Source organism: Myotis yumanensis, unplaced genomic scaffold (assembly GCF_028538775.1).
Source record: "Myotis yumanensis isolate MYYU_CA2020_CCGP unplaced genomic scaffold, mMyoYum1.0.hap1 SCAF_17, whole genome shotgun sequence".
In the NCBI taxonomy this organism is placed as follows: domain Eukaryota; kingdom Metazoa; phylum Chordata; class Mammalia; order Chiroptera; family Vespertilionidae; genus Myotis; species Myotis yumanensis.
In genome coordinates this window covers 12,268,945-12,285,601 of record NW_027223768.1, presented here as the reverse complement: position 1 = coordinate 12,285,601, position 16,657 = coordinate 12,268,945, and the positions used below count along the sequence as shown (strand labels likewise).

Sequence of the window (16,657 nt, the reverse complement as noted above, 5' to 3'; positions counted from 1 at the left end):
TACAGTAAACCAGAGTTGAAAGGTTCTGTGCCATAACTTCATATTCCAGAGGGTGAGGCATCATGCCGGTCAGGGCTGGCATGGAAGAGGAGGTGGCGGAGGGAAGCTCAGGGCTTGTGGCTAAGCTCCTGATAACATACACCTTTCCTGTCCCCTACTCGGTCCCTGCAGTTTTATTCCACTTATTGGCAACCTGAAGTCAGCCTTCCTCTCTGCCCTTGCAGGCTAACACTCCAGAATTAGAGGTCATGAAAGACTGAGAATAGCTTTACCTACCTCATTCCTACCTGTCCTTTAAGTGCATTACAAAAACAACCTCTTCTGGCTGAAACCTTTCCTGTTCCATCCCTGCTAAGTATAAAAGTATGATATCTCCTCTCTTCGACTCTTTTTAAAAATGTATGTATATTTTTATTGATTTCAGAGAGGAAGGGAGAGGGAGAGAGAGAAAGAAACATCAATAACGAGAGAGAATCATTGATCAGCTGCCTCCTGCATGCCCCTCACTGGGGATCGAGCCCGAAACCCGGGCATGTGCCCTTGACTGCAATTGAACCTGGGACCCTTCAGTCCGTAGGCTGACGCTCCATCCACTGAGCCAAGCCATCTAGGGCCTCTCTTCGACTCTTTATATCTCTTGGAATCTCGTGCAATATTTTCTCAAGTGGATGCTCTTCAAGGGTAGGGACCGTGTGTAGTTCATCATCACAGCCCCATGGCCCTTTGCCTATCACGTCAATAGTGATTGAAGGGGACACAGAGCCCAGCTCCTTAGATGGGTTTTATTGATGCACCAGGATAGGTGGGGTGGTGGACAGAGGGTAGAGAGAAAAGTAATTCTGAAAACTCCATAAGCTGAAGAGCATTCGGTGAAAGGGATGACTTGTTCTGTGTCTTCCTGCTGCTGAGATGGTCTGCACAGCAAAGCAGGTGAGAGGGAAGAGTGTAGGAGAGAAAGCACCTTGCAGAAATGGCCTCACTGAGAAAGACCTGAGAGAGAGGCACCATGATTAAGATCTGATGTCCAGGGACATGCCAGCTGGACTGGCCAGGGAAGCATAAGCCAACGCCTCTCCAGCTGTCTTCTTCTGGCACTGGGCACTGGGATCCAGGGCTGGGACGCTCATGGCTTGTTGCTTGTGAAGTAGGAATACAGCCCCCTGGCTGTGAGCTCTCGCTTCCCTTCCGGCTGGGCGGTGTGCAGGTCCTGCCTTCCAATCACTGTGTCCCTTGTCTGGTCATCAACCCACTCCTCCTTGACCAGGGGCTCTCTTTCATCCTGCCCTCCTGTCCCACTGCTCCCTGGGTGAGTGCTGCTGCCGTCCTGTGTGCCTGTCGGGGTGCTGGTCCCAGCCTGGGCTTGACCTCCTGGCACGGTCTCTTCTGCCTCACAGCTGCCTGACTGCGTCTGGGTCTGTCCCTGTCCTCTAGCCCCTGTCTGGCTCCTGTCCTGCTGTGTGGTCTGGGTGTGTGACCCTGTCTGTGTCTGAACGTGCCCTCCCGTGGCTACCTGGCTCATCTGGCTCCTGTCTTGACTGTGGGTCTCAGTCCCTCTGGTCTGGCCATAGGTGGGCTCTTGAGACTGGGTGCTGGTGCTTCCTGTCTGATGGCTCCTGCCCTGCTGGGTGTGTGACCCTGTATGTATCTGAACATGTCCTCCAGTGGCTACCTGGCTCATCTGGCTCCTGTCTTGAGTGTGGGTCCCAGTCCCTCTGGTCTGGCCATGGGTGGACTCCCGTGGCTGGGTGCTAGTGCTTCCTGCCTGGTGGCTCCTGTCCTGCTGTACGGTCTGGGTGTGTGACCCTGTAGGTATCTGATCGTGTCCTCTAGTGGCTACCTGGCCCATCTGGCTCCTGTCCCACTCCGTGGTTTGGGTGGCACCTGTCTGGGTCTGAGTTACGGTGCCAGTAACAGTCCCACGTGTCTGGTGGGCTCTGTTCTGTTCTCTAGTCTGTGACTGTCTCTCTGACACCCACTCACTGGTCTGATGACTCTGGTTTGGCTCCACGTGCCCCCTCGCTTGTGTCTGCTGGCTCTCTCTCTCCTGTCTCTGGGATGCGTGCTGCCCCTCCTGGTGACTGACCTGAGAAGAGCTGATGTCCGGCCCCTGGGTGTGTGCCCCAGCCCCGTCTTGCCCTCTGGAAGCCTGCCTGCCCTGGCCACCACTGCTCCCCTCATGACGCTGTCCTTTCCCACTGCCTCCCACTTCTGTGACACTTCTCTGTCCTTCTCCCAGCTCCGCCGAGGCCCCAGGGGGGAAGCTTCCAGTCTCTTGAGGTCCACAAGCTCCCTCAGGACCCTCACTCAACGTCTTAAAACAGGCTTGTGCGACTTTAAACACCAAGACCAGGAATTCCTTGAATTCTACGGTCCCTGTGTGGTCTTCATCCAGCAGGCGCAGGACCTGATCCACTGTGGCCGGATCGTGGGGTTTCTGGGGAGAAGATCAGGCAAAGTCAGCAGCCCTCCCCACTCAGCTGCCAGGACCCCACCCCGAACCTAGAGCCCACCTGCTCTGCCCCGAGCCCCCTTCCCATAGGGTTATAGCAGCATGAACACAAAATCACTTTCCTTTTTCAGTCCTGTCTCGCTCCCTCGTGGGTAGGAAACACCTTTTATTTTGTATCCTCTGTATCTGGCATAATTTCTGGCCCACAGGGGAAGTGAATGAAGAATTCATGAAGAATGAATAAATGATTGCATGCGGAGTGATTCTCTGGGCTGTCCTGGGGCCCTGGGCCCCGGCACTGAGGCCACATTCTCACCAAGAGAAACTGGGTGGGAACCTGGCTCCGGGGGAATTCTGTGAGATCCTTATTGAGGCTCAGGTGTTTCCCCAACTTAGGGGGTTGGGTGTCCCCAGGCACCACAGATTGTCCTGAGCAGGTGGACGCAGCACCCTGATACACCCACACATCCCTGTCCCCAAGACCTTGACCATCCCAGTGCTTTAGCTGTGAACCGAAGGCAGGAAGAGGCAGGGAGGTGCACCTGGGTCTGGTTTGCTCTCCCAAACCCCATTGCTGATGTGAGCACTCAGCTAATTTTTTGAGCAAATGCTGTGTACAAGGCACGGAGCTCAGCTTCTCATGAATGCTTATTAATGGATGACTAAATCTCTGCCAGACAGAGTAGATGATCACCATAGCAGATTTAAGAAGCAGCAGAAGTAGCAATTCTTTTTATTTCTAGAATATTCCAAGGCTGTGTTTCTCCCTGAGCTGTCCCATTAGAGTCCTTTCACCTTGTCTCCCAATTTGAATCAACCAAAGTCAAGGTCTTTTCTCTAAGGACCTGGTCTGTCAACTCCAGTGGCTGTCCCTTGTTCCCTCCTGTTTCTCTGCCTGCACAGCCTCCAGTAGGACCTGTGGGCTTGGATCTAGAGGCTGCCTCTTCGGATTCCTGGGGCCAAGGGTCTGGTCTGCAGACAAACCATCTTCACTCTCGCCTGAGCCCCTCCCCATCTGGCTGGGCCCATCTTACCACGATGACGTCAGCAAACTCCTGCTCCAGGAGCCTTTTCAGTTCCCCCCGACTGAGCACCATGCAGTTGCCCTCTGTCCTGGCGTAGCGTTGGAAGGCGTCGATGATCCCATTGATGTTTCGCAGTAACTGAGGCATCTTGGTAGTCAAGCTGGAGAAAGAAGAAAAGCCCCGGGGGCTCCGGAATCGACCCCAGTGGTTTCCCCGGGAGCACTCCTGCTTCTAAGTCCTTTCCCTGTGTTCGGGCTCTGCTTCTGGTCTCGGTTGTCTTCCTTTCCTTCGTAACGTATTTACGGAGGGGACGCAGGGGCACATGGTGGTTAGAGGCAGGCTCCTGGGTCAACTGCCACCTACCCGGCAGGGGAGCTAGGGCAGGTTGCTTTGCCTCTAGTGCCTTAGTTTACTCACCATGAAATGAAGGCAATACTGGTATTTACTTTAGAGGGTTAGTTTGCAGATTAAGAGAGATGATTCATTTAAAGCACTTGATAGATGCTGGTTTATTCAAAATGTTACCTATTAAATATCATTATACACATATGTTTGCATACGTCTCTATATAGTCTACTGCTCACTAAGTACTTTCATATGCATCCTCACTCTCTCTCTCTTTCTCTCTCTCTTTCTCTCTCTCTCTCCTCTCTCTTTACATCATCCTTATTATCTCTACCTTTTATAGGTGAGGGAGCAGACAGCGAAGTTGATTTGCCCAAGGCCACACCGCTTGTAAGAAATCCTAGAACCCATGCCTCCTGAACTCAAATGCAATGACCTTCGAGACTCTGCCCTCTGGACAGCCTATCCAGCCTATCTCTGCCTGTCACAGGCTGAAAGAGTCCTGCTGGGAACACCAACCGGCAGTACTAGTAAGTACGTATGTGAGTCAATTCCTGCCTCAGGTAGGGGCCAGGCAGGAACCTGAGGGCCCCACTCTACCCTTCCTTACTGCCCTTTGGGAAGGTGTTCAGCAAGAGGCTGGCCACCACCTGTGGGGACCTCGGAGGAGGGGTGCTCTGCCTGGGTGGAAGTCTGCCAGTTCTGAGAGTCCTGGTTTCTCTGGATGTGAGCTCTGTCCTCCGCGATGGGACCTGTCAGCCTGCTCAGAGGTATGTGGCTCCTTCAAGCCTATAACCCCGGTGGCCTGTGAGGAAAGGTTCCCAACTGAAGGGAGATATTTTATTCTCATTTGCCAGGGGGGTGGGCTCGGGCGGAAGTGGGTTCTGGGTGTGGCTGGATGGGCAAGAGGCAAAGAGACCTGGTGGTGCAGAAGCAGAAGCCTCAGGGAGGCCCCAGGGAGGAGATGGTGCTGAGAGGCAGGGTTCAGATGCAGGGGGAGATGGACTGGTGGGGGCGGGGCGCTGTGGCGATGGAAAGGACGGGGCGCAGGAAGAGGAGGGCCTGACAAGAGAAGGGAGGGAAAAAGGAAGGAGACCCGGTGGCTCTTCAGGAAGTGTCCTTTCTACCATCTGGCAGCCAAAAATTCAGACTGTTTTCTTGTGTACATCACAGCTCAAAACTCAGAACATTGCACCTCTACAGAGACATGAACAGATCCTGCTTTTTGTTTTTTATTTTGTTTTTAACCCTATGGCCGACCTCAACCACTGACTATAAGCAGAAAAAATATTGAGACGGCCTTTTAGTTACACTTCAGATTCCTTAGAATAAATCCACAAACTGTTCTTGCCTAGGTATTGCCCTGGGGTCAGAGCCCCTTGCTTCCTGAGAAGGTTCAACCCCATTGTCTGGGTTGGCAGAAGTACCATAACCTGATTCTGGTCTCACACACCCTGAGCATCGCCAAGAAGCTTCCAGAACTTTAAGAACAAGAGACCTCCCTGGTTGGTGTGGCTCAGTGGTTGAGCATTGATCTATGAACCAGGAGGTCATGGCTCTCACGCTCGATCCTCAGTAGGGGGCGTGCAGAAGGCAGCCAATCAATGATTGTCTCTCATCATTGATGTTTCTGTCTCTCCCTCTTCCTTCCTCTTTGAAATCAGTAAAAATATATATTAAAAAAAAAATAAAAGATCAGACCTTGGCTGATCCAGGAAGGCATGTGGGTGGTCTTGTTGCTGCTGCCAACACAGTGCCCCAGTGAGAGGCGCTGCTGCCCGGCCAGTGCAGGGAGGAAAGTGCCCGTGCACTGGTTTGCCCGAGGCCCAGTCAGAGCGGACACTTTCCGCCCACAGCCCTGGTTTTATGAGGTCAGATCACCAAGAACTGAGAGTGAGAAAGAGGTTCCTAAGGGGGGCACTTACCTAATGCACAGGCGGAGTGAGGCAAGTGGCTGCTGAGCGGTGTGTGCAGTGCCAGGTCAGCGGCAGGAGCCTTTTATAGGGGATTTAATTGAGTTAGCGCTAGGGTTTGGACAAGATGCCCCACCCCATTGAAAGGCTTGATTCACCGAAGGCTCAGCCAAGCCCCACCTTTCTCCGTTTTACCTGCTGACACGTGGCTGCGTTGGCCTAAGGATCTGACCCCTCCTACTACGTGTGGAGCCCTCTCCCAGCCCTCATCTCTCCTGGGTCTTCTTCTCATGACAGGGAGGCTCCTGTCCCATGTGATGGGCTCAGCAGTGCTCAGCACGGGTGGGTCCTGGGGAACATTCTTGGTCTCTGTGTGACTGCAGAGTCATGGGGATTTTTTTTTTTATACAAACATTCAAGAACATATTCATCTGTTGAGGATTATTCTTTTCAAGGTGGTGGCTTTGGGAAGCTATACATGTTTTTTTCTGGTGATGTCATTATTTAGAGCATTCTTGGGATTCTTGTTTTGGAATTGCTTTTTATACCCAGTTTATGAGACATGCAAGGAATCTAATCTCATTTCTCTATAGTTGGGTCTCATATTTGATTAAAACAAAGAAGGTTAATACCTTCCACCTATCATCCTGTAGGTAGATAGCTTTTTATAGGATGGAGAAGAAGCTGGTAGGAGAAGAAGCTTAAGATGATTCTGTGCTTTTCTTCATTGCAAAGACAAGAAATTGAATTGGCCGACTAACTAGTATATATTTGTGGAGATCCTGCTTCATTTCAGACATAGGGCTAAGACCAGAGTTGAACAAGAGGAGAAATTTCCCTTCCTTCCCTCCCTCCCTCCCTCCTTCCCTCCCTCCCTCCCTCCCTCATTCTCTCCCTCCCTCCCTCCCTCATTCTCTCCCTCCCTCCCTCACTCATTCTCTCCTTCCCTCTCTCCCTTTCTTCTTCTTCTCCTCTTCCTCCTTCTCATTCTCTCTCTCTCTTTCTCTCTCTCTCTCTCTCAGATTTCTGGGGCTAGGAGAAAACTCTTTTAAAAAACATTTTTATTGATTTTTTTTTTTTTTTTTTTTAGCGAGAGAGGAAGGGAGAGGGATACACAGAGAGAAGCATCGATGAGAGAGCAGAACGTTGATTGGCTGCCTCTTGCACGCCCCCCACTATAGATCAAGCCTGAAACCCGGGCATGTGCCCTGATCAGGAATCAAACTGGCAACCTTTTGTTGCACAGGATGACACCCAACCAACTAAGCCACACCAGCCAGGGCTCAAAGGAGTAATTTCAAATCTGACAGAGAAAGTCCCCGAGAGGGTAACAGTAATAGTAAGTATCATCTGACTGGATTTGACTTTCAGTACCATCTCATTTTGTTAGATGCTAATGACAGTCCTGAGAGGTGGGTGGTATGGCTGAGCCCCATACGTGAGGACACTGAGAAATCCTCAGAGAAGTGACCACTCAGTGGAGAAGGGATGGAGCTGGCCCACCCAGCTGTGAGTGATGTGCTTAAAACACCCAGAAAGGTTCGGAAACTAAGGGAAAGTAAGTTAGGGAATTAACAAGCCAGATGCTTTGACTGTGAGGTAGGTATCATTACATCCAATTTTCAGGTGAAGAAACTGAGGTACAGAGATGTTAAGTAAACCACCCAAGGCCACATAATGAGACAAGTGAAAGACCTGGATTTGAACTTAGGTCTGCCTGCCTCCGAAGCCTGTGTGTTTCCATGTGTCCAGGGCAGGTCTGCGCCTGGGGTTGGGGCTGTGAATAGCTGTGGGTCCACAGAAGCAGAGAGAGGTAAATGAGGTGCCTGTGTGTGTAGGGTAGAGGGGGGTTCACCAGAGAGGGTGGTTCGGGCTAAGGGAGATGAGGAGGTGGGAGATTGGGACTGGCAGTCTCTAACTGAGTGTACATTTGTGCGTTTGTAAAGTTCATAATGAGTTGTTACAAACGAGTGACTTTACTCTGGACAGACAGAGGCCAGGGACTCTATCAGAGCTCTTGTCCCCTCCTCACTCTGCTTTGGAGAAAACAGAAGTATCTCAAAGCAACAAACTCATGTTTGCCTCTGCTTTCTTCTTACACACTTGCTGAGAAATTCATCGCTGACCTCTACTTGATTCATTTCTGCCTTTGTCTAACAGTGGGTATGTGCTACCCGTGGTGAGATAAAGAGTATGATTCTGCTTTTAGGAACTCTGTCTCATCTGGAGAACAAGACATGTGCACCAAATAATTTTCTAACAATGGAAGACAGTTTTTGTAAAATGTTAATTAAAATTGGCTGCTCACCAGACACCTTCACCTCCACCCAGGGACAGAGAATGGTGACGCACGACAGGGGACAGGCATGGCTCTTAGAGAGACAAAGAACAGCGGACAGTTCCAGGCCTCCTAATGTTCTCTGTGCCCAACTGGAGCCTCTTCTCTCAGATCTACCCTACCTGGACCCTGGTCAGAGCATCCTGGGAGCCCAGATGCTCAAGTTCAGCCCTGGAAATGGCAGGAAGGATTAGGCAGATACCAGAGCCATCCCTGTTGACAGTCTCCAGTGACTTAGTGAGTTTCTATTAGCCATTCTGAGCCTAATCCCCAACTGGACAGGTTGCGTTGGCCCTGCTGTTTCTCTGAGCCCCCATCCACACAGGGAGCATGTGACTAACATGATGACTAGCCTCCTTGGTTTGGCCAGGAAAGCTGCCATTTGAAAGGGAGTGAGAATTTCCCAGAATTTAGTGTCCAGCTCCTAGAGCAAGCAAACTAGAAGAATCTTCTCGTAGGGAGGAAAAGGGAACATAATGGCAAGAGCAGTGGGAGGAGGGGTTCTCCCTTTTCCTGCTTCACCAAGGTTCCTGCTCAGCACTCCACAGTTTTGGTGGTAGCAAAGGTTTGTTGGCTTACATGTGAGGGGAATGTACATTTCCCGCCATGCCCTAATACTACCATCATCTCTGGTCAAGAATATAGACCTGTCATCCCCACAGAACTGTAGCTTACGCTGCCTTCCGCCTCCTGCAGGCCCTTGTTCAACCATGAATGCTTTCCTCTCCTCCTCCTCCATCCAATCAGGACAACTCCAACACCACCGGTTCCATAATATATTTTCAGATGATCCCAACCAGATGAGATCTCTCTTTAGCATCTTAGCTTGCCCTCAATAGTCTTTTGATGGTGCATCTTTTATAGCATTTATTTTACTCTGTCATCCTTATCATTGCTTATCTATCTGTATAATCCTCCTTTCTGGATTTGCCCCTCTTTGAGACAAGGCTGGTTTGTAGTAAATGTGGGATGAGTTGATGTGGAAGTCCTGCCCATTTTTCTGGAGGACACAGCTTTCCTCTAAAATCATGAGGGCTGGCCCCCTATTCCATCCCACTAGAGCTACTGGGCTTTATCCTTGTGCTCCTGGGGCTAGAGTGGGATAGCTCAGCATCCGGGGCTAAGGGGTATGGGGAAAAGCTCCATTGCAGCACTAGTCAGGGCAAACTGGATTTGTGCTGGTTTCCCTACAAACCCTACAAACCTGTCTGTTCTGGTCTCTGCTAGGGTTGGTCTGCTTTGAACTATTTCCTCCTTCATTGATCAAAGCACCTATCCCTCCCAGAGAGAAGCCAGGATTAAGAGAGGATGACAGGGTGTTCTGAGCACACTGAATGAAAAAGGAACACCGAGGATGTGCCAAGGGGAAAGCCAGTGAGTAGGGAGTTACTAGTGGGCTTGGAATTCAGTCCTCATTTAAAGGGCAGCGCGTGAGGAGCAGGTGCAGTGTGCTGTGCGCACCAAGGTCATCCAGGGGCCACGGGCTGTTGGTAAATGTGCACACTCACTGTCTTCAGACACCTTGACGTTAGGAAGACAAGAAGGCACCCACACAAGGTTCTTATCTTCAGCGGTCGAGAGAGACCAACCCATCTCACCACCTCACTGGCTACAAGGCTTTGAGTAAGGTCCTAACTGCTCCGACCCTCTGCTCCCTTACCTGTAGAACAGGGATAAGTTCTGTTCAGGACACGTGGTTGTTGTGAGGTTAAAAATACACACTGGGTGTGAAAGTGCGTCTTAAACTGATAAAACTGAAACATATGGTGGGGGGGGGGTGTTGTTATTTAAGTAGTAGCGGTGAGCTGTTCGTTTGAATACAGAGAAGAGGAATATATACAAAATGAATGTTCAAATGGATCACTCATTCTATCTTTTAAAAAACACCTAACTATAAATAATAAATACAAGACACACCTTGAAAAATCTAAAAACAGAAGTTAGAGAAAAACAACAACAGTGGAATTATTCACTAACAAAGGCATGTTTATTTTTCCACAAAAGGGTTTACCACAGACTTCCTTCAGTTACCCGTGTGTTAGTTGATACACCATTAACTCTTTCAGAACAAATGAGTGTAAAGTTTAATGTTAGGAGCGGTGGTTTGCAGATCAATCCAAAGTAATACTGTAATTATCTACGAGGCAGAAGGAAATCATTTCAGTTTATGCAGCCTTTGTGGTGCAGAAAGCTGGACCGTCTCACAGTGAGCCTGTCTCTAGTTATCCACATGGAGCTGCTGAGGGCCTGGGGGCAGGACTCCTCCCACCAGAGTAAGACCCTGCTTTCACTCCCTGACTCCTGAACTTGGAGTGACCAAGGCTTGGTGGCCTTTGCAGTTATTGCAAGGATTACACGAATCCACAGACCTGCCAACTGTTGCTGCATAAGGAGTTATAAGGAATACAGATCAGGCACATGTGTGTGTTACTCCCCCCCCCCCCCGCCCCCCCCATATCTGCTGGTGAAGTGGCAGCCATGGACAAGAGAGAAGTCACCTTTCTCCATGCACACCGGTGTGGGCCTGACTACTGGGTCTGTATCTCTGACCATCGAGGGAAGCTGGTCACGGGCAAGGGCTGGAGGGCTGAATGGTGGCAGTGGGGCTCCAGGAAACAGTCACAGAGGCCAAGGTCTACCAGCTAAACCTTCACTCAGGGCCTGGGAGTAAATTTCAGGTGAAATGAATGCCCTGACCACAGACACTAGAAGACGCTGCTGAGGAAGTGGCGAGGAGTCCATCAGGCCAATGCAGTCAGTTCACTTACTGATGAAGGCACTGAGGGTCCACTTCGTCTCAGCCACTACTGACTGTGCACACATTAACACAGTCACCACACAGTCTGGGTGCTCTTTTTAGTTTCCCTAGTCCGGCTTTTCATGGTCTAGGGTACCCGCCCCTCCCTGCCCCGACACACACGCACCTCCAAATTTCTAGTAAATAATTAATCCCTTGTATCTTAGTCTGGACTTTTAGCCCTTGTCTCTTTTCCAAAGCAATATATATTTTTTCTTATTAAAAGTACTACAGGTACATGAAAGAAAATTTAGAAAATTATGATATCAGAAGGAAGAATAAACATTCCCACCCACAGAAACAATCATTTGATTGTCTATCCTTCCATTACTATGTATATACTTAAGTAATGATCTTAATGGCTAACACATAGGACTTTATACAACTTACTTTATTGCAGTTATTAACTCATTCAGACCTCCTAGCATCAGTGAGGTAGGTACCATTATTATGTCTATATTCAGATGAGAAAAACAAGGGACAGAGAAGTTAAGTGACTTGCCCAAGGTCACAGAACGTGTGAAGGACAGTTTCAGGCACAGAGTCTATTTCGAGGATCAGACTGGGGAGTTTTAGGCACCTGTAACACCCAGTCTTTCCCTAATATTATGTCTCTTATTCCACTGCTTCCTTAACCCCCTGCAAGTATAATCCATGTCTCAAGTGGGGAAAAAAGTGTGTGGGAGGAAGCTCTTTGGCTCTGTAGCCTGGGCTTTTAATCACTTCATTATAGTGTTCCCGTAGACAGACATTTTTCTATAATATTGGCATTATTTTATATACAGTATACTGTTTATTCTTCTGATTTTCACAATTACCCTTTTAAGGCCATTAAATAGCGAAGAATTCCACTGAATGAAGGTGCCGTTACTTAATCATCCCCCTCTTCCCTATTTAGGTTGCCTTTTATAATAAAACACACAACACGAATATTCTCAAACATTTTTGTGCCTATTTATAAAATTTTCCTTAGATATCTAGAAATGAAATTGTGGATTCAAAGAACATTAATAACGTTCATGCCCTCACATGCCAGAGACCAAATGACTCTCTCAGAAGGCGGTCTCAAGTCCCCGCTTTATTTGATGGTACCCGAGTGCTGAACTCCCTGCGTTGTGAAGAGAACATTGGTTTTTCCTCCAAGTGTTTATTGGCCATTTTATTTTACATATAATTTTTCGTTCATTTCCTTTGTCCATATTTTTTTATAGAGATGGAAAATTGCCATCTTCCAAACTAAACAACTTGATTTCGCAAATTACTTTTGAACACTTTTTTCTTTATCTCTGGTTATTGTATCCTTTTTCTTTCCTGTCATCTCTAGGTCCTGGAGTCTTGGACATTTTATTAAAAACTCCCCAACCTTCTTGATGCTATGAGTGAGGCTCCTGCAGCCAAAGAGGCTGGTGTGGGTTCATCTGGGGAACAAACTGCTGAGCCCCTGGAGGGGGCGTGAGGAAGAGGAGGGTGTGGGCTGCTGCCCAGGGCCCGATGCCCTGTGGTCCAGCTCTGGGCTGGAGGCTGCTCTGATGGAGCCCTGAGGCACAAGTTTCACCCCCTTTGGACCTCAGGGCTCATCTGAAAAGCAGGGGTGCTGAGGGCTCTTTCCAAGATGTAGTGAGGATCCAGTGTGAAAGGGTGTAGCATATGGTTACGAATGATAACAAAGCGAAGGTTAATTATTTTGAGCTATGATTGTGGTTCTGCTTCTTCAGGGAATGAGTTGGGTGGTTTGGGGTGGGCAGGTCCACGTTGGTCATGTTTGGAGAATGTTTGACATTTGGGGTAGAAACGTGAATGATCTCCCCACACCGTGCTCTCTGAGGCTCAGTTTCTTCACCTGAAAAGTAAGGATAATATTAGTACCAACCTTACTGGGCTGTGTGAGGATTAAATGAGTTAACTGAGATTAGCTGTTGGCACCTAGTAAGAGTTTTACATAGATTAACTCTTTTCATCCTCACACAATCTAATGACGTAGGGACTATTATTGTTTTATTTTACAGGGGAGGAAACTGAGACCGGATGGGTGAAGTGGTCAGCCAAAGACTGCAGAGCTAGTAAGTGACTAAGCTGGGATATGCAGCCAAGCTGTCTGTCTGAGACTCCACATTTCTGGCCACTCTCCATCCTGCCACTGTCTATACTGGGTGGGGAGGAAAGGGTGGCAAGGAAGGAGGGAAGCCTGGCCTTTCCCTCCCTGAAGTCGAAGTCAGGCTTCCTTCAGCCCCTCCTTGCGTAGCTTCCTCCAGCCACACCTCCTCCAGGAAGTCTTCCCAATGAGCCCCACCCATGTGATCACTCCTATTTTCTTCACCGACTTTGAACTTACGAACCTTGTTTTCTGTATAGTGCTTTGAAATGCTCTGAAATTTTTATTCAATTCAATGGGCATCTATCAAATGCCTAGAATGCAAGGTTAGAACCATAGGTATGCAAACATGGATTAAACCTAGTTCTTCTCTGCCAGGCATTTATAACTTATGTCAGAGCTGTAGAAAAAGACAGCTATACAAATGAAAGAAAAATGGAGATCAGTGTTGTAAAAGAAATATGTGCAACGTACTACAGAAGTATGGGGAAGATAATGGTTTATTCAGACTGGGGGTGAGTGCCTGTGGGGCAGCTTCACAGAGGGCGCATCTGCACTTGGTCTTGAAGGATGGCTATGGCTTTAAAAAGCAGTGTGTGGGGAGATCATGGACAAAGACGCAGGCGGTAAAACAGGCTCCACCAAGTATGACGGCACCGGCAGTGCTATTGAGCCACATTGCATCCCTATGAACTCTTTGTCCTGAAGACTTGTTCATGTGTTTGCATCTCATGTGCATCGTCAGTAGAGGCCCTGCTTTCTGTGCTCTTGTTCTAGATCCCCCCTAAGTTGACATGATACTCAGACCTCCCTTCTTCTGGCCAGGTGCTCACCTGCATTGCTCCATCTCCCTGGTCTGGCAGGAGCATCCCTCTGGGCGGAAGTGAGAGCAGAGTTGGAGCCCTGCAGTGGCTGCATTCTACTCAGTGCCTGAACTTTTTAGTAGGAAACCTACGGAATCTGCCTCCCCACCCACCTCTCCGTGCCAGGAAAAGCATTCAGCTGTGCTATTTTGTGTCATTCTGAAGGTGTGGCTTCAGGGAATGGGTGCCAGGGCTTGGGATTGAGATGAGGAATTTAAATATTAGACCACCTCTGAATGAGCAGGGAGCTCTTCCCAGACTATTATTTTCATTTTCCCATCAATTCATCTACCCATACAACAAACATTTGTTTAACTTGTTCTCTGTGTCAGGCAATGAACTTGGTGCCAGGGACTCAAAGACCAAAAACACACAGTTCTCTGCCTGTAGCTCAGAGTTTAGTGGACATGTGACCACACTTTGATAAGGTAACACAGAGAAGGGGTACCCTGTTGGAGGAGTAAATGGTGGCTGTCAATAGTCTGCTTTGGCCACTGGATTGCTGGTGATTTTCTTCATGGAGACAGAAAACAGGAGGAGGGACAGACATACGTTAGGCCTGGGGACGGAGATGAGCTGAGTTCAGAATTGGGGTTAGGAAGTTTACAGTTCTTGAACAGAGTCTCAATGGACAAAAAGGAGATGGAAGAGGTAGTGCAGACAGAAGGTATAGTAGAAGGTGAGGGCATGGATGCCCAGGGGCACTTTCTGGCCAGGGAGGGGGGTGGACGCTGCTCTGCGGCTGGAGAAGGCAGGTGGAGCCAAGTCCTGAAGGTTCTCCTGGGCCATGCAATAGCATTTGGATGCTACCCTCAGGGCCCCAAAGGGTTCTAAGCATAGAAATGACGTATTTTCTCTGCATTTTATAAAGGGAACTGACCAGTGAGCAGAATGCAGTGGTGGGGGCAGGAGTAAAAGCGGGGAGACCGAGTCCAGTGTTCAGGGAAGGGAAGATGAGGACCTGCTCTGGGGCCAAGGGTGGTCGTGGTGGTGGTGGTGGTGCTGGAGACAGGAGAAATTTCAGAGGCACCGAGGGGGTAGTTGTGGCAGGGCATGGCCAGCAAGTGGATGTGGGTGGGGAGGGACATGGAGGAGTAAATGGTGGCTGTCAATAGTCTGCTTTGGCCACTGGATTGCTGGTGATTTTCTTCATGGAGACAGAAAACAGGAGAAGGGACAGACGTACGTTAGGCCTGGGGACGGAGATGAGTTGAGTTCGGTCACGGACATGTTGAGTCACTTGGTGATGGGGCACTGGAGCTGAGGGGGTGTCAGGCCCTACGGTAGAGATTGGGAAATCTTCAGGATATATGTCCCAGGTAAAGAGTTAAGAGTGTTAGGTTTGAGGGGAGTGCATGAAACGGACCAAGAAGATCATTTTAAAGAGGGATGGAGAAGAACAGGAAGTTGGACCAAGGAGAGGATGCAAGTGTGGCCTGTGTCAAAGAGATGGCATGAGAGGAAGGCTGAAAGGTTCCGGGGTTGGCCGTGGGAGCAGGGCAGGCCCCAGACACAGCAAATGCTGAAGGACAGGAGAAGTCAGAACGCAGTGGGTTGAGGAGTGAGTGGGAGGTGATGAGGGGAGAGAGTGAGGGGAACTTTTCCAGTAAGTTCGGAGAAGGGAAGGCCCAGAGAGGGATGGCGAAGGGAGAGACCAGAATCGTTTTCAGATGGGAAAGGTTTGATCGGGCTGTTATATTGAGGGGAAGGAGTCAGTAGAGAGAAAAGTTGAATGTAGAAAGTCTGTGTCACTAGGCTTGATGGGATCCTAGAGGGGCCTCTGGGCCTCAGGGCCACAGGGAACTCCAGGCCCTGTGGGCAGAGTAGCCTGTGGCCTGAAAGGCTGCCATGCCAAGCTGCTCGGCCGCCACCCAGGCCTCAGCTCCTCCCTCACTGCACCACGGGCTGTGTTGGACCTTTGTGTTGGAAAGGTGGCCTCGGCTGGCAGAAGCGCTGACTGGGGACCTAGCCCAAACCTCCTCTTGTCTCCATGGCTTCCGTCTGTATTTGGCAGCAGGAAGCTTTCCTTGGTCCCCAGCTGTGGGGTAGGGCGGATCATGAGACATGCCTGGCACTAGGTAACCCACTTGAAGCCCCAGGCCTTGGTTTTGAGCCAAGCAGAGGGCTGGGCTAATTTAGCAAGGGCCTGTGATTAGGCTGCCACCTAGTGTTGAGTTGGGTGTACAGCAGGGAGGCCCCTATAGGGGATAGGCAAGAAAGACGGAGAACCAGAAAGACTGCAAAGAAGCCAGACTTCAGAGAGGGTCCCCTTGCTTCCCCATTCATGACTAATGACTAATTAGGTATATAGCAAATGGATCCTATTGGTAATTTATCAATAATATTAGTCAGTGATTATGTGCCTCAATCTTTGTCACTCCTACTCAGATTGTCCTAAAAAGTTATTTTAGCCCTGGTTTGGCTCAGTGGATAGAGCGTCAGCCTGCGGACTGAAGGGTTCTGGGTTCGATTCTGGCCAAGGGCACCTACCTCAGTTGCAGGCTCTATTTGAGGCAAACAATCGATGTGTCTCTCTCACATCGATGTTTCTCCCTCTCAATCTCTCCCCCTCCCTTCTACTCTTTCTAAAAATCAATGGAAAAAAAAATCCTTGGATGAGGATTAACAACAACAAAAAAGTTGTTTTAAATAAAAATCTAGCTACACAAGTAAGATGGGCCCACGATGGGGAAATTGGGGAAGTATAATGAGGACAATATAAATCAAATCATCTTTTCCATTAATTAAAAATAAACAACCTTATTTTTGATGGCTTGTGAGTTCCACCCACTTCTTTTCCTGCCACTGAAGGTTCCTGGTGCTATGGTGCCCTGT

The 16,657-nt window shown here is 49.2% G+C and overlaps 1 protein-coding gene across 1 annotated transcript; it reads right to left on the bottom strand.

Annotated features, from left to right (window-relative positions):
* Positions 1–768: 768 nt before the first annotated feature.
* On the bottom strand, positions 769–5,821 carry CRNN (cornulin). The gene is made up of 3 exons (XM_070396796.1): positions 5,745–5,821; positions 3,484–3,634; positions 769–2,434 (listed from the first exon to the last, which is right to left on the bottom strand). Exons 2-3 carry the CDS (start codon positions 3,619–3,621, stop codon positions 1,124–1,126), a joined length of 1,449 nt encoding a protein of 482 aa, XP_070252897.1. The 5' UTR covers positions 3,622–3,634; positions 5,745–5,821; the 3' UTR covers positions 769–1,123.
* Positions 5,822–16,657: the final 10,836 nt, after the last annotated feature.